This window comes from Martes martes (genome assembly GCF_963455335.1).
Source record: "Martes martes genome assembly, chromosome: 1".
Classification (NCBI taxonomy): domain Eukaryota; kingdom Metazoa; phylum Chordata; class Mammalia; order Carnivora; family Mustelidae; genus Martes; species Martes martes.
In genome coordinates, this window is record NC_137888.1 from 196,144,533 (window position 1) to 196,166,883 (window position 22,351).

Genomic DNA, 22,351 nt, shown 5'->3' on the forward strand with positions numbered 1-22,351 from the left:
GCTCACGGAGGACGAGGGCTGTGTTCAGGAGAGGTTAGTGGCACAGAAACTCAGAGGAGGAAGCTGTGAAGGGCCAAGGACAGCCAGCCACCTCAAAGACCACCTGGAGGGTCAATGAGAGGAAACCAGAAGCGCTGGATTTGTTAAGACAGAGGCCAGACCTGCTAAGAAAAGAGCAGCTTCCACAGGGAACAGGAAGAAGGACCAAGTGGGGCAGTGAAGCAGAAGAGAGGCGAACAGAGGGCTGTGGCAGCAGCCAGAAGGGGGTTTAGATGGAGGAAGAGCTTGTTTATTTTTATTTATTTGAAAGGTTTTATTTATTTGACAGAGAGCAGAGAGCACAGGCAAGGGGAGTGGGAGAGGGAGAAGCTGGTTTCCTGCTGAGCAGGGAGCCCAGTGCCAGGCTCGATCCCAGGACCCTGGGATCACAACCTGAGTCGAAGGCAGACGCTTAACCGACTGAGCCACCCAGGCGCCCCAAGCTTGTTTATTTTTAAGGCGGACAACAAAGCCTGCTGCAGGCGAAGGGGGACAAATCCATGACCGACGGGGTTAGAGAGGGTCGTAGGAAGGCCCTGGGAGCCAGGGGACGCAGAATACACGCTGAAGGAGTCAAGAGAGGAGCATGAACACCTGCGCCGCCCCTGCACGGGACAGCAGCACAGGAGGAAGGGGCAGACAAGCGTTCCCTCCTGATGCATGACCTCCTGAGGGAAGCCTGAGGTCAAGGCAGTAGCAGATAAGGGAAAGCAGGGAGGGAGACAGCTGTGGCAAGTAGCTCAGAGGCAGAGTGATGCAGCGGGGGTGGGGGTGGGGGTGGGGGGCGCGGCTGGGGCTGTGGCTGGCTGGGCCTCTGAGTGGCGTCAGAGCGGCTACAGCCACCTTGGGCAGCAGAGAGGCAGCTGGGCTCGAGCAGAGGAGGGAGCGCCGCCACTCCAGCGGGGCCTGAAGCCGCTGCCAGAGGACCGGTGTATGTCTGTCACTTCACACAGCACAACAACACAGACCACACTGAAAGGGATGAAAAAAATGATTTCTTTGATTCGGTAGCCAGTTAACAGGAGAACTCATCGCTTACACACGAGTTTATTTCCAGGACTGTGCTTTTACTATAGATTAAAATTTAATATAACTTAATTAACATATAAAGACACCTCTGGGGACTATGTGGATACGACATGGCCTGGGGTTAAGTGAGTAACTGAGGTCATGACACACTCAGGCCTGGGCAGACACCAGCTTGCTCATGCCGGAGAAGTAGGATTTCTCTCTCTCACTCATCACTTCGAAATGCAGTGGCCTCCTGCAGAAGTTGCACTCGGCTGAGGAATGTGGCTTGAGTTCCAGCCCCACTTGCTTCCACGTGGCCAGCAGGTTCTCTGTGAGGAGAAACAGTTTTCAAAAATTGAAGGGAGTATGCATCCCAGAGAAGTGCAAACACAGGTCCACACAGAAAGTCGAACACAAAGTAGTGTTCTCTCCCTAACAGTCAAAAAGCAGAAACAACCTAAATGTCCACTGACGGATGCACAAACACCATGTGGTGTACCTACACCGAAGAAGATCATTTGGAACTAGAAAGAAAGAGGATTCATGCTACAACGTGGATGGGCCCAGAGAACACTGTGCTGTCAAAGCAGCCAGACACACAGGACCCATGCAGTGTTACACAGAAAGTAAAGCGTGGGCACCTCCACGGGGCAGAGAGGGTGTCAGCAGCTGACAGGGGCTGGGGAAGGGGGAATCACGCAGTGGCTGCTTGTGGGTATACGGACTCCCTCGGGGCTGATGAGAATGTTCTGGAATCAGACAGTGGGGATGGTTATACAACATCACGATGTACTTGGAACCCCTGGAACTGTATACTTTATAAATGTATTTTTAAAGATTTCATTTATTTGCTAGAGAGAGAGTGCACGTGAAAGTGAGCAAGACAACAAGCAGGGGATGCTGCAGGCAGAGGGAGAAGCAGGCTCCCCGAGAGCAGGGAGCCTGATGCGGGACTCCTGGGATCATGACCTGAGCCGAAGGCAGCCGCTTCACCAACTGAGCCACCCAGGCGCCCCGGAACTGTATACTTTAAAAGGGTGAAATTAAGGGTGCCTAGGTGGCTCAGTCGGTGAAGTGTCAGTGACTCTTCTTGATTTTGGCTCAGGTTGTAATCTTGGGGTCATGAGATCGAGGCCCACACTGTCGGGCTTCGTGCTCAGAGGGGAGTATACTTGGGATTCTCTTCCACTCTCTCCCTTTGCCCGTCCCCCTTTCCCTCCCTGTGCTTGAGCACTCTCTCTCTCTAAAATAAATGACTTTAAACACAGGGTGACATTTGTGGTATGTGAATTATATCTCAATAAGGCTGTTAAAAAAAAAGTAAGTAAAAACTGAAAAACAAAACCCAACTCTGGCTTTGCTGTCCACAGCTTCAGGGCAGAATCCACTCCAACACTGTTCCGCTACACTGAGCCTTCCTGGCAGAACGGCTCCAGAGCCTGCAAGGCAGCAAGACCATCTTGGGGGCAGGAGGCAAAGGCGACCATGGCTGAGAGCAGCCCCTCAAACTTTGCCTTGCGTTTGGACACAGAGGGGGCTGGGATGGTTGAACAGAACTGCACCCTTATAAAATATTGAACAATTACTCTTACGAGAAGAGGTTAGGTCAGGGGTTGCCTCAGGGACTATACACCAGAGAAAGGGACAGAAGAACAAAGCTGAGCTCCAGAGGGCCAGGGCTGACTCAGGCCTTCAGAGGCCTCTCTACTCCCTGCACTGGCCACTCATGTGCATCCCTGAAATCAACCCAACAAGGGGGCACTGGAAACAGTGGATGGATGAGCAGGGACGAGCCCTCAGAGCTTCTAAGTCGTGTCTATACCGCCTAAAGCAAATCCAACAACCAAATGTCTTTTACAGTGTTACACCATCTGAGAGCATTCTTAATTACTTGGAGAGAAGAAGCGAATCTGAATGCCTTTGAAGGGCTTCAGTTACGCACACCGCAAGGACGGCTTTGTGCAACTCTTCAGCGAGGCCCCGCCACTCTGCAGGTACTCACCGAGGAAGTAGTTCATCATCTGCGGTGTGTGGTGGGGAGTGGGGGCAATCCGCAGGAGCTCCTCCCCCCGGGGCACTGTGGGGTAGTTGATGGCTTGGACATAGATGTTATGTCTGCTCATTAGCTCGTCACAGACTTCAGTGTTTTTAGCAGCATCTGCAACCTAAGTTTGAGAACAGAAGGTAAGGTCACCACAAGACAGACCACCCCTCAGCAGCGATCTAATGAACATGGCCCCGGGAGGCTCAGGCTTGAGCAGTGATGCCAGCTGTCACTTAAAGGGCCCAGGAGTGCTTAATACGGACCAGAGACCTGAGGGCTCATTAGAAGGAGAGTTCACACTCACCGCCCTCCTGGGCTGCAACTCCAGCTGCCACCAGCTGATCCTCCTACCCAGGGATGTGTGTAACCGTGGGAATGAAACGGCTTTGATTATACTGGCTATATTAATTCTACTAATTCAACTGTACACCAACAGGGCTACTGTTCACAGTGGAAAGGGCAAGACCGATTTTGAAATTAACTGAGTAAAAAGTCAGACTTCAAAGCTAGCCAAGTGGAGCCTTCCGCAACTTTTCAGACAGAAGCTCTTTTAAGGTTAGTGCTCAGGAGAAGGAACTTCTGCCCTAGCCCGCTGGGTTCAAAGGCTCCATTCTCACTGTGAAGTCAGCCCAAGGCAGAAACCGAGCAGAGGGCCACGGACTACAGCCCCTTGCCCTGGCCCAACTTCAAGGCGTGGACCACAACAACCCAGGTCCTGTGCCGAGGCGCAGCCCCCAGCAAGTCCAGTCCCAGGTGCGTCATTACCCGGACAGGGATGATGTGACTGGGGCAGTGGACGACTGGGAGGCCTGCGTCCATGAGCATCTGCCTCATGAGCTTGACGTTGCGCTGGTGCTGGCGGCGAAGCACCCGCCCCTCGGCGCTCTTTAGGATCCGCACGGACTCCAGGGCTCCGGCCAGCAGCATGGGCGGCAGGGAGGTGGTGAAGATGAAGCCAGCCGCATAGGACCGGACGGTGTCGATCAGAGAACTCGTGCTGGCGATGTACCCTCCGACACAGCCAAAGGCTTTGCCTGCGAGGAGATAGTCTCATTTATTCCGGCAATGGCCCCGGCATGTGCCCAGCGGGGCACTGCAGAGCCTCAGAGCCCTTTTCTCTTTATCCTCTCTGCGTGCCCTAAGACTCAAGTCCAGCCTGAGGACTTGAGAGAAGACTCAAGTCCTCTCTGAAAGGGAGAGAGTGGAGGTTACAGTCCTCCCCTAATCACAGACCTAGATGGTATCCGACGAGGACCAAAGCACAGGTCTCCGCAGCAGTCCTGATGCTGAGCCATCTGTCCCCATGTGCCTGAACAGCAAGCTGCAGCCTCTCTTCCCCTGCCTTTCCCACTCGGACTTCCTGCTCTGCCAGGTGCCACCTGCCATGGCATGCACAGCGTGTGCCGCTCGCTCTGTCCTCTCACCATGAGCAGCACCCCGGAGCTGGAATGTAACCCAGCTAAGACGTGAGCTGTTTTGGTGTGACCAGTATTATTTCCTACCAAAGTCAACACAGAACTCTGATAAGTGGCACTGCCCAGAGAAACATGAAAACTCAGAACTTATTAGGGTTGATTGAGGGCCAACTTCAGTTCTTAATTCTCCTTAATTCCTTTTGTATAATCTGTATCTCAAGTTTCAGGATTAAGGACTGCAGAAGAGTCCTTCTAGAGGTTAACATTGTGTTCTGTAGTGAACATTCCTGCTTGAACCCCATGCAGGGCGGGGTTGGTGTAAGCTCTTAAACAGTGGAAAATTTCTCTCCCCAGCCTGTTCCAGCACACAGTGACTATACATACCTCACAGAGCCCCTGGCACGGGAGCTTGGTGGAAGAAAAGGGCTGCTGGAATGAAGACACATGAACGGGTGCTTTCCTCCTGGCAAGGCTCTGCCCTGCAACCCCTTGGCTCTCCTGGTCAACCCAAGGTTCCCGGCCCCCTGACCGTGCCAAAGGACACTCTTTTTGGCCTGCCCTTCCTTTACAAAGTGCAGGCTGTGAACTGGCATTTTAGCTAAGTGCTACCTGGGTCTCCAAACTGCCTTACTAACTTTGAAATCCTTAGATTTGTTTAATTCACGATTTCACTCTCTAGAGTCCTCACAGGCAGAGACTATCTACGGTAATTGTCTACACACAATTCGTTTACCTTCATCACAAAAACTGAGGTAAGGTCTGTTATCTCCGTCATATAAGCTGCCCTACTTTGCACAAGTCGTTAGACCACCTCACTTTTATGAGAAACCTACATTAGTACTTGTTTTCGCTAACCGGAAGAAATCTGAAGAGGACTTTCACTTTTACGATAAAAGGTAAAAAGTGAAAATAGCCTCTGGTGTGTGGCAGTGAGCCACGACAGAGGCAGTGCGCACCCCAAGCAGTGAGAGCGGCCCCGCCGAGCCCCGGTCCCAGGAACCGCTCAGCATGGCAGTGGCCACAGCTTTGACCTCGGTCTGTGAGCAGCTGTGTCTTTGCTTTACACCATTTGGCTCATGCAAGGTTTCAAAGGAACACTCTACTTTTCGGGTAGTGGGGAAATCTATACTGGTGAGTTGGTGAGGAAGCTGAGGGGCAGAGAGAGGAAGCAGCAGCCCAAGGTCACACAGCTGGGGAGTCAGGCAGACAGGATTCACGGCTAGCAGGCAGCACAGCGACAGCGCCCAGCTCCGTGACACAACGCTTCTCACCCAGGAGGAGCAAATACAAACTAGAGGTCAGTGCTTCACGACACCTGAACCTCCAGGTCCTCACGAACGCTCCAGGAGAACAGCACTACATCTTTTTTGTTTTTCTTTTAATACAACAACAATCTGAAGTACAGAAAGTGAAGGCTGTTGCCATGCCATGTAGCTAGAACCACAACCACGTTTGGAATGAGCTTGAATGGCAACAAATAACATTTCTGTCATGTGAGGCTGATTTACTTTGGCTCTGGGAGCCATGCCTCCATGATTCAAGGGATTCTGCTAAGCTGCACCACCACTGAGAAGATAGAAACTCATCCAGAAAGTGGCCCAGGTTTCATAGGCCATCGCCTCATCTCCTCACCTGATCCCAGATAGTCCTTGACCTTGTTAGAATAAAATTTTAGTGCAGATTACAGAATGTGCAGAGTATACATACCAAGCGTTCCAGAAATGATGTCCATTTTGGGCATAACTCCATCCCGATCGCCAATCCCTCCGCCTCGAGCCCCGTACAGTCCCACTGCGTGGACCTCATCCACGAAGGTGATTGCTCCAAATTCATGCGCCACATCACACAGCTCTTCCAGCGGGCACACTGCTCCTGACGAGAGAACACACTACGCTGAAGGGCTTGCTACTTCACAAATTTCTGTTTTGGTAAGAGTCAGAACAAAATAGCTTCAGTTCTAAAGGTATCACTTTTAATATTGGGAAAAACAATGAGCTTCCCCCAGTTTCTAGGTCATCTTGGGGTCTCAGAGCCTAGTTAAGAGCCAGAATAAAAAATCTACATTCACCTAAACCTATACAATATCCACCAAATATAAAACCCTAGCAGAGTAAGAAGAAATTGCAAAAACAAAATAAACATCACACTTTCAGAGTCCAGGCCTAGTTTTTCATCTAAGGTTTCAGACAGTCCTCTACTTAAGACTTACCATCCATGGAGTGGACGGTTTCAAATGCGACAATCTTGGGGACCGAAGGGTCAGATCTTTGTAGCAGCTCTCTGAGGTGGCTGACGTCATTGTGGCGGAAGATGTACTTTGGCACGCGGCTGTTTCGAATCCCTTGGATCATGGAGGCATGGTTCCCAGAATCAGAGTAAATCTCACAGCCTAACATGATAAAAACAAAAACAAAACACTACTTATTGCCATTTGCACCAAAGACAAATTATTTCTTAGACAGGGACAACGGACTTTGCCCTGAACGTGCCACTTTGCCTGGGAGGAAAGACTCCTGGCCAGTTTCTTCCTGGGAAAATCATGAGCTAGTGCTTCTCCTTTGAAAAGACCCACAGGTGTAGAATAACCCAATGGAAGACAACCGATCTGCTTTTAAATCTGGCCACCTCATTCCAAACTCCATCAAAAGGTAACCATGAATGAGTAAGAGAATTCTCCAAAGGATTGTCTTCAAATACTGAAGCCATCAGCTTAAGGACAAGCCCTTCATTAGTACCATTTGCTACTGCAACCTCTCGCGATAAGTGAGCACTTCATGTTTCAAGAAGAAATGCTCCCAGATACTCTCATTGCTCTTAACTGTTTTTGGGAAGCCCTCTGTGTTGTCAATATCCCTGCTATTCCCTGAGAAACCCCAAAACTCTAAAAGCACCCAGGACAGGCTTCCTTACCCGGCATCATCCTAGCCAGAGTGAAGAGGGTTGAGTCGTTGGCCACAAAGCACGAGGAAAACAGAAGTGCTGCATCTTTGCCATGCAAATCAGCCAGCTCCTGCTCCAGGTCCACGTGGAATTTACTGGTTCCAGAGATATTTCTAGTACCACCTGCTCCAGCACCATGCTGTTTCAAAGTGTCCCTTTTATTTAAAAAAACGGGGGGCAGGGGCAGACAGAAAATAAGCCTCATGGTTCTGAACACTATGTGAATCATTCCTTTCCCCAGGAGCTGGGACACTGAATCTTAAATTCATCTAGCAAGTCTCTCATGGTGAAACCAGGGGCCAGAAGTTTCAGCTGACTTCACCTTTAGACTAGGTGGCAGGTGTCAACACCAGGGTGAGGATATTGTAAATACCTCTAGGGATCATCAAGAACAAGTGTTTATCAGTCATTAGGTACTTAGTATTAGCTGATTCCTAAGGCGTGTTTTCTCTGACAAACATCCTTCTCTCCAGACACAATTATCAGTCTCTACAGGCATATCCTGGATGGTGGTTACCTGAACCTAAACCCTCCAGAAACCAGTCACATAATGTTAGAAGAGATCTATTACTATACCTCAGACTGGACTCTCTTTAGCAAGCCTCCTTAGAGATTTTGGCAAGCAACTCTCTCAAGTGTCTCTAGCCATGGCCAACCTCCAGAAGCACATGAGTGCCAGGACCTAACATCCTCGTTAATGTCTTTCCTCCAGTGCTGCTAGATTTGTACCTCTCCATTCACCTGTGCAAACAGGCCTGGGCTTGAAGGCGCACCGCACCCACTTGAGGAGTGGTGGGAAGTGAAGAGACACAAGTAGTCAATGAGCCCATACACTTGAACCCTCACACACAAAGGGGCTCCACCACCTACTTGGAATTCCAGTCTAAAAGTCATCTGTAGATATCTTTAAAGGCTAAGATAGTGTTTTGTTATGGCACACTTTCAGCTTCTGAATATTGCCCCCATAGAAGATCCAATCCCTCTAAATCATCAATGTCTTGCCAAATAACGTCAGTGGTATCTGAAAGCTGAGGGCTACTTACATGACCGCCCCGCATACTCGTGGATGACGACTCATTCCTAGGTAGTCATTGCTACACCAGACTGACACCTGCTTTTTGGTGATCAGAGAGTCCGTATAGTCATCTGCCATGGGGAAAATGTGAGCCCTCCGGTTCACAGTTTTAAAAACTCGATAGGTATGGTCATTTTTTTTCTCTTCAATTTTCTTCTCAAAGAAATGATCATATTGAAAAGTTGAAACAGCTAAAAACCAAACAAAAGACAGGACAGAATAACGGTTAGGAAGCACGCCTGGCTTTTGGCAAAAGATCTGGCTCCCAACCCCCGACCCCAGTTTGGTCATCCAACAGCAGAGCAATTCTGGACAAATGTGAGTCATCCCTTTCCCCAGGAGCTAGGACACTGAATCTTACGTTCAACTAGAAAGTCTCTCATGGTGAAACGAGGTATTCATGATATCCTCTCGACAAATTAATGCTCATGTGAGCAACTCATAGGATAACTTCATCTTGAGAACATGAAGTTCTCAAATGAGACTGCATGTGTGAACCGCTAAGCACAGGGCTGGGGCAGAGAAGGGTAGGTATTAAGGTTACCAACAGGGTTTATATTTACTATGGCCAAGAACACCTACCTGCATCAAGCAAGAGACATGGCTTTTAATCCTCAACTTACCACACAATTTTGTTTACTCTAATGTATGTTTATGTTAAAAACCTCTCATGCATCAGGCAAATAACAATGAGACCTACATTTTGGCAAGTTATCTTGAAGAAGATGGGACACTCTTTCCGGTTTTTGCTTTCGCATGATATCCTGGAAGTTCTTCAGCAATCCACCTGGCTCCCCTTCATCAGTCTTTACACTAATTACACTGGGATTCACTGAGGTCTGGGCAACCTCTGTAACAAAAGTAACAAGAAGAAAAGGGGACCAACATTCTATTCTGAGCTCACAATACTTTCCAGAAATATTGTCAAAAATGAATTACTGCCTAGTTCACCAAAAAGATCTCATCATAACCAAAGTTAGTAGCAACTGAGCGTATGAAGCTTTTCTTCTCCGCTTCTGTTTTAATGGCCAATGCCTGGTGGTGTTTTGTTTTCAGAGCTACCAGAGAGCTTTAATGAATATTAGAGTCCAAAGCTTTCTAACTGGCTGGCAGGTCTTCCCCACCTTCCCACTCCACCCAACCCTAATCTCACTTTTCTTCATAGAAGACAATTCCAGCCATATGCATCATTTCTGCTGGTGAGGTTTTCTGGGGACTCTGGTTCTCTGTGGCTAGAGCCACAAGTGGAATTAAGTGACCATCAGTAAGACCCACAGTCTGGGAGTCCTAAGACCATCAGTTACTGCAGGAACACTTTTTTACCTTTTATTCCACCGGACGGCAGGAAAGAAACAAAGGGCAACTGGTAACAGCATACGCCAGCAGGGTATTTTCAGAAATGAAGCAATTACTATAAAAAGTGGTCACACCCTATACACACACACCCCAGAAAGAAAGTCCCACATTTTCTCATGCAGTCCTCTGACTGCCTATCTTGAAGACCTTCCTCCCTGGCCCTAAAAGAGGAAGTGTTTTTATACAAATGCTACCCTAACAATAGTTCATACATAAATCTGAAGGATCAAAAGAGCCAAAGGGACCTCTTGGTTCTTCCCAATGGTTCCAGTCCTGTGTTTACCTTTCCTCACGGCATGCATTTCCTGCACATCCTCCTGAAGCTCGAGACTGGCTTTGCAGAAGACACTGCTGCCCTTCTGGCTCATCTGGGCTGCCAGGAAAGGGCATTTGCTTGCAGCGCCCTGGCTCGTGGCAAGGGAGGGATGTCCAGACAGAAACTGCGTGCCATCTGGAGTCTGCTGGGATCCATCGGCAGCCTGCTGAACCTCAGCTTTGGCAGTTTTGTCCTCTGGGGGGGGGGGTGTGAAATGGAAAAAGCGAAGCATCAGATCTAGTTGCGCAATACAAGAAAGCCCCTTGTTTCTCATATGGCTTCAAAGACAAGCTTTATACTTACTCTACACCCACTTTTCAGGGACCAGTTTATTTTTATTAGGTTCTGCTAATTGAACTGTTTTCTTTTCTTTTTTTTTTTTTTAAAGATTTTATTTATTTATTTGAGAGAGAGAGAGAGATCACGAGTAGGCAGAGAGGGAGGCAGAGAGGGAGGGGGAAGCAGGCTCCCCGCTGAAAAGAGAGCCCGATGCGGGGCTCGATCCCAGGACCCTGGGATCATGACCCGAGCTGAAGGCAGAGGCTTTAACCCACTGAGCCACCCAGGCGCCCCTGAACTGTTTTCTCATTTGCCTCACTGGAAACAATGTTCCTGTGAAGAATTAACTGGCACAATCCAGCTATTTCTCAAACCCACATTTCTCCCATATAAATCCACCAAAAAGTAGTGTTTTCTAGCTTCAGATAGCCTAGAGTTCTTGAGCTAGAGGATTTCCAGTAAATCTACCCGAAAGACACAAGGCATATTTCATGACAGGACACGATCTTGAAGGTAAATAGAAGTGTCCATACAATTTTTTCTCTGCTAATATTTTTGAAACAGATTCTTGACAAAGAAGTTTGCTGTTGCTTAACATATAAACTGACTTTTTCTTAACAAAAGACATTCAGCTAAAAGTGAGGTCTTTCGATTGTTGTCTAACAGAGTTCAAGTTATTAGTTTGGTGAGGATAAAACCACAGGGATATCACAGTCACACACTTCATCTACTTGCTCATCTAAATGCATCAAAAAGTGCCCAGAGTTAATACAGTTGGCTGGCAACTGTGCTTCTAGTCACAATGACTTCCCTCTCCCCTGGAGCAAATTCATTCACCCTTCTTCTAGTAAAGTCTTATTCTGCATCATCCTGGAATACTGTGAGTCAGAAGCTAACCTTTCCTACGACTTGGGGAAGAGACATGTCTCAATACAGTTTTTATTAAAATCTCCTATGAAGTAAAAAAAAATTGCTTTGAAGTTCATTTCATTCATTATAAAAGTAATACACATTTGCTGTGGGAAATCTAGAATGACAGTGTTCTGCCCCTCAAAAATCGCCATTACAGGCATCGCATCTTGGTAAATTTTCTTTTTTCCCCTATGTACAAATTTAAAAAAATTTTTACTTATTCTACATGTACTTGCTTATTTTGCCCTTTTTGTTATAAAGATCTGCCTAAGCTAGTAAATAGTTTGTGAATGTCATCCGAATGGTTGCATAAGAGTCCACCAAGTGACCAAGCCATGTTACACTCAACTTCCTCTATGCCAGGGACAGAACTGTTAAGAATATTTTGATTGTTCAATTAAAAGAAGAAAAACAAAACTAACTCCTAAGAGGAAAAAGGAAAAGAAATCCTACAAAGGATTAAGTCCCTTCTGCTTACAGAAAAACAAAACAAAACAAAACACTCCCTTCTTACAAGGAACACATCCAGAGAATATACTGAAGAGAGCCTGTAAGGTAAATTATTCTCTAGGATTAAGTGAAACTTGAAAAGCCTCCTCCTCTCCTGGTAGAGCCAAAGCAAAACAAAAGCCAACTCTGATCTCTTTATTCAAAACAAAAATTTAAAAATTCACATATAAAATAAGGATTCATGTGTAAAAAAAAAATCACTACTTTAACAAATTCTGTATGATTCTTTTTATTGAGGTCCCTACAGCAGTCAAATTCAGAGACAAAAAGTAGAATGGTGTTGACCAGGGGTTGGGGAGGGGCAGTTAAGAGTTCAAGGGGCAGAGTTTCAGTTGTTCAGGATGTTGAAGAGCTCTGGCAATTGGACAATGGTGACAGTTGCACAGTAATATGAATGTACTTAATACCACTGAACTGTTCAATCGGTAAGAGACGATAAAAGTTTTATGTTAGGTGAATTTTAACACAATAAAAAATAATTTAAAAAAGAAGAAAATCACAATTTTTTTAAGTCACAACTTTAAAAGCCAAAAGCTTCCACTCAATTTTGCTGTAAGCCTAAAACTGTTCCAAAAAGTCTATTAATTAAAAAAGAAAAAAGCCAAAGGGCCAAATATTTAATGAAGGAAAGGTTAAAATAGAACATTTCAACTTTTTTTTTTAAGTAGCATGGAGCCCAATGTGGGGCTTGAACTCGTGACCCTGAAATCAAGACCTCAGCTGAGATCAAGAGTCCGACGCTTCACCAACTGAGCCACCCAGGCGCCCCAGAATATTCCAGCTTTATATTTACACAAATGAGGTACTGATGAACACTAAAACTCCAAAAGACACTGACATGCGATCCAGAAACCTGTAAAGGGCACACTGGCCACCGTCTCACTTTTAAAGTTGGGAAAATTAAAGTGCCTAACTTGCGGGGTTAGGATGACAATTATGAGATACTCTGGTTACTGTGACCTTCGTCACAATGTGGACTAGAAGCGCTTCCAGTCTCGTGATGAATGCAAACACCACCACCTCCAACTTTGTTGCCAATGACACTTACTCTCATTAGCTGGAGGGGTTTCCTTGACCTGCTGGCAGTGTACTGCTGAAGTGGACAGGGCCCGAGTGGCTGGTTTGGCCCCAAATTCCATCATCTTAGGGCAGTTTTGGGCATAGAACAACAGAGATTTTCCTGCCTTCTGCAGAAAAGCCTGAGGCACTCGGGATAAGAATGGGCAGCGGCGAACAACAGTCTCCATGTCCGAGAGGGTACACTGATCCTACAGAAAGACAATGAGTGACATCAACACTTGTTAATAATCGGGCAAATACCACTGCAAGGCCACTGGGTTCAGGTGTCACCTGCAGTTTACAGCAAGGGTACCCTTCTAACAAGTCTGAAAATCGTCTAAGGACGGCACTCATGTGGGACTCAACTAAGGAGTGGTAACAGTACTCTACCCAGGTCACCAACTTCTTCTTTCATTCCCAGCTCTACACAAAAGCACCTGCAAAGCAACTTTACCAAGTGAAGTAAATGCCGATGATTAACAACCAAGGGGCTGGAACAACGAGGGACAAGTCGGGAACAGGTTTGGGAGGTCAGGGAGCCGCACAGCACAGATAAGACACCTTGGCATACACCCAGGTGAAGTGAGGCTAGGGAAGAAGCCACCATCACCCATCCAGGCAGAGAGGACTCCCAGGGATCCTGAACTTCTCCTGGTCCTCACATCCCCAAACCTGAGGAAGGCACCCAGCTGGGTTCTGGGTCCCTAAGCCAAGGATTTCCCAGAGGTCATCCCCCACAGCTCCAACAGGACAGAACTGAGAAGGAGGGGACATAAAGAGCAGAGGTAGGAGGGGGCGCGGTTGGGGCTAACTGGGGAGAGGCAGGAGGTATAAAATCGAAGGCATTAGGTCTGGAGTTAGGTGGTGGTCCTGGGCAGGGGGAAGTCAGAGGTTATCGGGGGTCGAGGGCTCGAGAATAACGGGAAAAAGGAATTCTAAAGAAGTGGCCCGTTAAAAGGCAATGTAAGAAGGGGGCCGAATGGAGGAAACTGAGGCAGCCCAATGGGCTAAGGGTCTGGGAGATGAACGCTGAACCCAAGGAGGTGGGTGACGGGAGCAGTGGGGGATGGGGTCCCGACGACCGGGCGAGAGGGGCGCGGGCTGGCAGGACACGCGGGGGCTTCCCTGGCCGGCGCCGCACCCAGAGCGCGGGCCCTCACCTGCGCGGCAGACTGCGGAGGAGGAAGAGGAGGCGGCGGCGGCAGCGGCGACGGCGGCGGCAGGTAGCCAAACCAAGGAGAAACAACCCGTTGCCCTTGTCGGCGAGAAACCTCAGGCCGCGACTGCCGTCGTCCTAATATAGAGCCGGAGGGAGCGCTGCGCATGCGCCTTGGGCGCAGACTTCCTTCACGCAGGCGCCCTGGGTCGCGCTCCCAGAGTAGGAGGGGCGGGGCGGGGCGGAGTAGGGAGGGGAGGGTGGGACCTGGGCTTTCCCAGAGAGTCCGCTCCTAGGAGCCGGGGCACGGCGGCTGATCAAGGACTTCATCCTACAGCCTCTTCTTCCTTCCCTACTAAGTGCCCTATGCTTCAGAACCCTACGCCTCCGCGTAGGGCATAAAAAGAGTCGGAGGGGAAGTACTCCTGGAGACAACTGGAGGGTTATGGGGGTGTAGAAACGGATCCCTTGGATATAGAAGGAGCCTTTGGGTTCCAGCCACGGTCTAAAGCAGGATCGGTCCCGTCTGTGACTAAGGGCTTCCTGGAAGAGGTGGGGGTGTGTTGCTCAAGGATGGAGTGGTTGTGGGAGTGGTGTGTGTGTGTGCGTGTGTGTGTGTGTGTGTGTGTTGAGGGGACTCCTGGAGGGGTAGTTTTTGGAGTGTGGAGGAGCAGAAGCGGAAGGAGACCCACCTGTGGCACTTTCCTTCTGAGATGAGGGGACTTAACCTGAGGTAGAGGAAGGACCAGGAGGGGCAAGGCTGGATGGAACCCGTGGACTACAACAGCTCTGAGAACCGGAGGGTGTGTGGAGGCACGGGGCCTGATACGTGGTTGGGGTTTGACACATACTATTGAAGAGGGAGCAGAAGGCTAGCTGAAGACAAAGCATAAGCTGGCACCCTGCAACCCCCCCCCCAACCCCAGTGGGACATGTGAGACATTCTTCCAGGAATCTCCTAAGTATCTTAATGTTAATAACTTGCTAGAGGGGAAAACAATCCTAAGTTGAGGATGGCAAGGCCTCTGGTATCTTGTAGGTATCTTATAGGTCGGTCCTCTTTAGTATATGAAAGTTCTTTTGGAAACCTCCCTTTTCCTTATTTCCTCCAGCTCTGGAGTATATAATTACCACTACTCAAGCCCCCCGTGTGGCAGCTTTCGGCCCACGGCTGTGTGTGCTTTAATAAAACCACCATTTTGCAGCAGAGATACCTCAATTCTTTCTTGGTATTCGGCTCTGGACTCCACCCCCACTGAACCTCACCTATATTCTAAAACCACATCACTCTTCTTTTTATTTTCCATTGCTGGCTGTCCAAAGTCCCTTGCCGGCCACCCTGGGCACCAACTGGGTGACTCAGGATTCCATCCCAAAGTTCAGAGTTGGGCCATTCCTCCTCTGGATCTCCCCCAGTCCACACCTGCAGGGTAAGGTTAGGCAAACCCCTCTCAGGAATGCCAATCTGGCCTCCTTGCTCCACACCCTTCCCAGCTTAACTCGAGCTGGGTTGGCCTGGGTCTGTGCCAGGCTCAGAGTTACCCTCCTCCACTCTTGAAGAAGGGGCCATGCAGGCTGCTCCTTCCCCAGCATGACAGTGACCAAGATGTGTCCAGGTTCTTCTCAATTCCCTTTGAATCTCCAGCCAGCTGAGAGGCAGGCAAGGTAAATCTCCACATTCAGAGGAGGCAGCTGGGTCCAGAGTGGCACTGGGACCAGTCCAGGGCCCAGGAAGAGGGTTCTGGCCTGGGAGTCCGGAGCCCAGTTCTGCCCCATCCTGCTGAGGGCCCCTGAGAAGTACCCATTAGCCCAAGAGGAGACATGAGGAAAGGTCAGCACTTGGACTCAGACCCAGCTGTCACTAAAAGTGAAAATACAGTAAAGATGGTGTTGGATGCTTTGCCCATCTCTGGGCCTCACTTTCCTTATCTGGGCAATGGGATCATAATCCCTGTTCCACCTGCTTCACAGAGCTGTTTGAGTGGTCGGAGGCAAAACAAGAAGAAAGAACTAGATGTTGGAACTAACTATGGGTTCCAACCCTGGCTCTGAATCTTACTTGTCTTTGGGCAGGTTATAGTCTCTGAGGCTCGTCATCCTCATTGTAAAGCTCTTCCAGCCCTGCCACTTGTGGTTGGCAGGAGGGTCAGGTGAAGTCATAGATTTCAGAGGCTTATTGTTTAAACCAGCAAGTCTCCAGCTCCCTGGGAGTTTCCTGTTTAATAGAGGGAAAGGTTGAGAAACAAGGAAACTCACATGGAAAGTGAAATTCAATGTTGTCAACAATTCCAGATGGAGGAGGAAGCTATTACTCCCCAGACACTGAAGGAGGGGGGATCCCAACCACCAGGAAGGCTTCTAGAACAGAGGTGCCAGCTGGAAGGGTGGGTCTACATGGGACCGGGAGACTGATAAGTGAAGCCTTGAGTGGGAAGGTCCCAGGCCTATCCTGGCGGGGGTTGGGGGGTGGGAGGGATGTATGAGTCAGCCCAAATAGCTGGACTTCAGGGATGCAGCCAGAATGTGAGGTCAGGAGGTCAGACAGAGGCCATAAAAGGCCACAGAGATGCTGGTGTCAGGGCTTAAGAACCATGGCCAGGGCACTGGTCAAAATGCCTATTCCCGGGCAATGCCCCTTTGATCCTGACCCAGGACTCTACGGTTTTGCTGGGTCTCTCTCTTGGTAATGTGGGGGTGGCACATCTTAGGGCCATATTTTGGGAAATGTGGGTTCCACTTGAAGACTTGGAAGGGCAAGTGCTGAAGCCATGAGTTCTAATCCTGGCTCTGTTTTTGCATCTATGAAGTGAAAGCAGCCCACCTCCTTTGCTGAAGAGTCTGGGTGGGCCCCATTCTGGCAGAGCTGTGACCCCTCTCCTGGGTTCAGCCTTCTTCCTCTCCTCTCCCTCCCCCCTCTTCTTTTTCCTTTCTTCCCCTCACCCAGCCCTCACTTTTCTCTCTCACTGCTGTCTTGCCTCCCCCAGAGCTGCAGTACAGATTCATCTTATCACCCTGCTCCTGGGCAGGGGAGCCCAAGCCACTGGAGTTCAGGCAAGGTCAGACCCCATGCTGGGGCCTGGCCTCCCCCGTTTCTTCCCTCCAGCCCAGTCTGCGTCATCGTCATCATCATTGTCGTCACTGTCGCCGTCAGGGGCTGCTGCACACAGCACTCATCCAGCGGTCAAGGCAGAAGGAAAATGTCAAACCCAGCCTGAGAGCTCAGCCTTTTCCACTCTGGGTCCCAGAAGCTGCTTGTAGTAGTGCCCCTCTTTGAGGGTCAAAGAGCCGATGAGGGGCCTTACACAAGCTTAAGGCTTTCTTTTGGGCCTCAGTTTCAACATCTATCTGTCAGGCAAAAAAGCCCTCCAGCCCCCCACCCCAAGGAGATCCAGATGGACATAGGGTATTTTTTTTTAATTTTTAAAATATTTTTTAAAGATTTTATTTATCCATTTGAGAGAGAGAGAAAGTGTGCCTGGGGAGGTGGGGGAGGGTGGTACAGAGGAAGAGGGAGAAGCAGACTCCCCGCTGAGCAGGGAGCTGGGCAGGGCTGGATCTCAGGACCCCGAGATCATGAGATCATGACTCAAGCTGAAGGCAGATGTTTAACAAACTGAGCCACCCAGCATGCCTGGACAGTTTTGAAGAGAAGCCAAACCTACAGCCTTTGCTACTGATGCTTTGTGTAGTGTTGGCCGTGAGCCAGCTGTGCTCCTTGGGGTGGCTGGCAATGAGTGGGAGATCAGCCTTGCAGAATGGCTAGAGATTCTGGAAACAGCACAGTTCTGCCCTGGAGAGTTGGAAATGTGAGCTCCAGGGTTTATAGTAGTAGGGCCCGAGAATTACCATAGGAAATAGAATTTAAGGGTTGGACAGGGTAGGAGGGTCCTGAGGTCCCCAACACCTGCTTTGTGCTGGCCTGTCCTTTGGAACCCTCTTAGGTTCTGGCCCACCAGGTACAGGCCTGGACTTGGGTTTGTAAAGCCAGCTTTGGAGCAAGGGGTGCGCTCTGACCAGCTAGGGGAGAAAGGGGCTAGGTTGAGGCAAAGCCATCAAATGCTCCAGGTGTGTGTGTCGGGTGGGGGGAATTACAGGAAACAGCATCACCCCCCCAGAGAACAAACTCTATTCTCCCAGAAAGCCCCAGAGGACCCCTGAACCTAGTTTTACAGGATAGAACACACAAACTGTGGTCCAGACACGTTCTCTTTGACCCACACGGGGCTTTTTAAAAATGTGAATTAGTTGTCAACATTCAACAGTCAGGAGATTGCTAAATTGAAAGATTTCTAACTTCTCTTGAGGGATCAGCAGGCCTAGAGCCCCTGAGCCTGCCCAGGCAGGAAGTGTATTCTCCAGTTCTCTACCAGCCCTCCCATCAGTGGGTCCCTAACCCCAAGGACACGTGATGTCTAAGCAGTGACATACGTCTGCTCTATAGACAACTAAGTGTGTGTCTTTAGCCCTAACTCACTTTAGAGCTAGGGTGACTAAGAACCAGAGGTGGGAGAGGACTCAAGGTCACGTAGCAAGGGAGGTTTGGGCTGTGAGGGAACCCCGGGGTTCTGCTTCCTAGGCCACACGCTGGGCTATTCTGCCCTCACAGCTTCTAGATGACAGTCAGAGGCAGGGGGTTCTGGGAAGGATCGGGCTGGTTGTGAGAGGCTTTCTGGAAGAGACTGACCAAGAGGTGGGTTCCCTGGTGCTTGTCGTCCTTCATGCCCCACCTGCAGCTCCTGCGTGTGGATCAGGCTGGGATGGGCCCCATGAGGTGATGGGCTGGTGATGGATAGAACAGGCTGAGCCCCTGCCCCTCTGGCCCGTGTTGGAGGCAAAGCATGGAGGAGCCTCCTTCCCTGCCCTTCATGGTTGTTGTGGAGACAGATGCCAAGAAAGTAGCTATTTTTGAGGCTATGGCCGGTGTGGGCAAGGGCTCTGGGACAGCGAACGGCAAGGAGGGACACCCACCTTGAAACTGGAGCCTGGTATCCAAGAGATGCCACCTTGGACAAGCAGCTAGGCTGAGGGGTGCCCAGTGAAGGGGTGCCTGGAGGCATTTAAAGGCCTGCCCAGCACCCCTTCTGTCCAGACATTGAGGAGCTGGAAGAAAGGCAGAGGAATGGGGAAAGAGTGAGTGAGCCCCAGAGAAGTGGTCGGGGTGGGCAAGGGTAACTAGGAGAAGGCCAGGGAAGATAATAACACAGTGAGCAAGTATGGCAGCAAAAACAGCTCTATCCAATGTTTCCGCATGGTGCTATGATTATATGCACAACCTCAGGTCCCCTTGCAGCAACCCTACTCCAAGGTCAGTGCAATGATGAGCCCCATACACGGGGCAGTAGCCTGCCCAAGTTCACACAGCCAGCAAGTGGAGAGTGTGGCTCACCTGTTGGCCTTGGACTTTCTGGTCTAGTGCTCCATCCTGAGAAGGACGAGGCAGCGGGGAGGAGACTGGGGCTGTGTCAAGGGTCAAGGTCTGAGTGGAAGCTCTCTCTACTTCTAGGATATGTGTTTGGTTTGGATAGGCAGACAGGAGTGCCAGGCCAAGGAGCCATCCAGCCCGACCTTTAGTGGGAGTCACCTCTTTTCAGGGACCTCTGGGCAGCCAGCCATGGCCTCAGGGTCCTTCCAGAACCCACACGCTGGTGGGACACTACATTCCCTCTCTATCCCCTACACTTGGGTCAGTGGCTCTGGGCCCAGACGCACCATGGCTCACAGCCTAGCAGAGGACTCCCGCTACCCTCCTCTCTCCTTGGGGCGCCTGGAAGGAGGAAGGGGGCGTCTGGGCTATAGGTTTTCTGTTCCGTACTCCAGAACCTGCCACCCTTCTGCCTCCTCTCCTAGACTACCTCCCCCTCTGCCTGGCCCTTGGCGTGTCTCCACATCTAATTTCCACGCATGCCCTTGAAATCGCAATGAGCAGCCCCATTCTTAGGGAGTGGAGATGGGCTCCTGCCAGTATTAGGCTCCCAGCTCTGTTCTCTATGTGCTCCCTGGCCTTTAGCAGATGGCACAGTCTCTCTGAGTTTCCATTCCCTCCTGCACAAAAAGGCTTCCATTCCCTCCTGCACTTTCCATGATGGTGGAATGTTATGGGTCCACTTGACCTGGCCATGATAATGGAGGTGGGCCTCATACAATCAGCTGAAGGCCTCAAAGAACAACAACCAGAGTTTCTTGGAGAAGGGCTTTTGCTGCAGGCTGTAACATGGGAAACTTACCTGAGTTTCCAACTTGCCAGCCTGCCCTGCACATTTTGGATTTGTGAGGCTCCGCCATCATCTGAGCCAATTCCTTACAATGAAACAAATTTCTCTCTTCACGTATCTGTATCTTACTGGCTCTGTCTCTCCGGAGAAGCCTGATTGATCCAGCGCCTACGTGCAGGGTTGACACAGGGATTCCCTGGGCAGCAGGGATCAGCCTGTGCAACAGCACGCAGTTCACGTTAACCGGTAGCCACGGATGAGCCTTGGAAAAGTGACTTGTCCCAAGTATCAGAGCTGGAGTCAGTGTTTGGGCCAGTCCTGCCTCCCCACTGCTCAGTGTGTCTTTGCCCTGTCACCCTCCTCCTTGCCAAGAACCTCGAGTAGAGGTGCCCAAGGGGCCACCGTGGCTCCCTCTCTCCAGGGGTTCCCTTGGGACTGAACAAAAGCCCTCAGGTCCGGGTGGGGGAGGTGAGACCAGAGGCACTGTTGGGGCCTGGCTGGGACTAAGTTAACAGCTTCTTGTGCAAGACTAGCAGGCTTGTGACATGCCGACATTCACCGGCCCCCCGAACTGCTGTGGCCCTGCTGTGGCCTTTGGAGTGGTTGGAGTGAGATCAGCACAGGAGCGATAGCCAAATAACCACCCCTTCTCTTGGGGGAAGGCTTCTTAGCCCTGCCTCCCCCTTGCAGACCTAGCAAGCTAGGCCCGTTGCAGCACGCACTTGGAGAAGGCAGCACAGGGACCCACGGGTGCCAGATGGGGAAGGGCAGTGGGCGCCCAGGGCCCTATTACATCTCATCCTTGCTCACTGTATCCCCAGGAACACAACCTAGTGTGGCCAGGCCTTCTTCCCTTTTCTCAAGAAAAGCCTCACATCCAGATTGTTATGTGAGTACTCAGAATTCTTCTTGTATTTTTAAACTACAAAAACTTATTTGAGTAGGTAATATTTGCATATGACTAAAATGCAAACAGTGTGACCAGGTAAACAAAGACACTTTCCTCTTCAGGGTCTGTCCCAGACACAGCTACTGTTCCCAAGTTTTCATGGGTCCTTCCGGAAAGATTCTGCTCATTCATTCAACATTTACCAGTTGATTGCCTGTTATAACTGAGCTCCATTTATGAAACATATTCCTCTTTGTTCCTTGCTTTTTGTATTTAACACTGTCGCTTGGAGAGGGCCCCATCGTGAGCAGAGAGCCTTTTTATGGCTGCATAGCACCCCACTGCTCTGCTGTTCCTAGTTCCCTGGCCTAGCCCCTCACCAGTCCTTTGGCGGTTCCTGGTAGGTTGCCCCTACAAGTTCTTGAACATGCTTCCTTGTATGGGGACGTGGGATATTTAGAAAGGACATCACTAGGTCACAGGTCAAAATCTTTGATTCCAACATTGTTTTCTCCTCTCATAATAAATTGCATGTGTTCTTGTAATAAACAGCCTCAGACCCTTGATGAAGTGAGATAGCTTTCAGGAAATGGGTGAATAGGTTTATAGATTCAGCAAATACTTACTGTGCACCCACTAGGTTTTAAGACAGAACAAGGCAGATGTAGTCCTATTCCATGGGATGTTCTAGTGGGGTAGACTGTATATACATATATATACAACTTACATATATTAATATAAATATATATTCAGTATATATATATTAAATACAAGCCCACGCAAACGTGATCGCAGAGTGAGCGCTCACATGGGTGGTCTGAGTGACAAGGACAGGGACTGCTTTACTTGGGGGCTTGAGGAGGCCTCCCTGAGAAGGGGATGTTCGAGGTGAGTCCTGGTGGATGAGAAGGAGCCAACCAGGTGATGACTAGAAATGGAGAAGGCCGGGCTGCGGGATCCATGCTCTTGGTCAACTCCAGCTCTGGCCAATGCACTTTATAACATGGGAGGTTGGGACCACCAGCCATCATGCCCAGGACTGAGGTCTGGATATGTTTCATTATATTACTACTATTATGACAATGATGTGAGCAAGGGCGCATGGATGAGAAGTCCGGGGAAGGCAGGCAGCACTCAG

At 49.7% G+C, this 22,351-nt stretch overlaps 1 protein-coding gene across 1 annotated transcript; it reads right to left on the reverse strand.

Moving 5' to 3' along the window:
• Positions 1–1,070: 1,070 nt before the first annotated feature.
• Positions 1,071–14,264, reverse strand: ALAS1 (5'-aminolevulinate synthase 1). The gene is made up of 11 exons (XM_080829602.1): positions 14,117–14,264; positions 12,946–13,165; positions 10,164–10,391; positions 9,225–9,374; positions 8,493–8,715; positions 7,420–7,604; positions 6,719–6,898; positions 6,217–6,381; positions 3,860–4,128; positions 3,053–3,215; positions 1,071–1,379 (listed from the first exon to the last, which is right to left on the reverse strand). The coding sequence occupies exons 2-11, from the start codon at positions 13,142–13,144 to the stop codon at positions 1,219–1,221; spliced, it is 1,923 nt and encodes a 640-aa protein (XP_080685728.1). The 5' UTR covers positions 13,145–13,165; positions 14,117–14,264; the 3' UTR covers positions 1,071–1,218.
• Positions 14,265–22,351: the final 8,087 nt, after the last annotated feature.

What these genes read in the sequence shown, in the direction of transcription:
- ALAS1 (XM_080829602.1), bottom strand. Translation starts at nt 13,144, where the DNA reads ATGGAGACTGTTGTTCGCCGCTGCCCATTCTTATCCCGAGTGCCTCAG. An exon ending in CGAGTATGCGGGGCGGTCAT is followed by an intron (nt 7,605 to 8,492) that starts GTAAGTAGCCCT and finishes TTTAAATAAAAG; the next exon opens with GGACACTTTGAAACAGCATG. An exon ending in GATGATGAACTACTTCCTCG is followed by an intron (nt 1,380 to 3,052) that starts GTGAGTACCTGC and finishes TTCTCCTCACAG; the next exon opens with AGAACCTGCTGGCCACGTGG.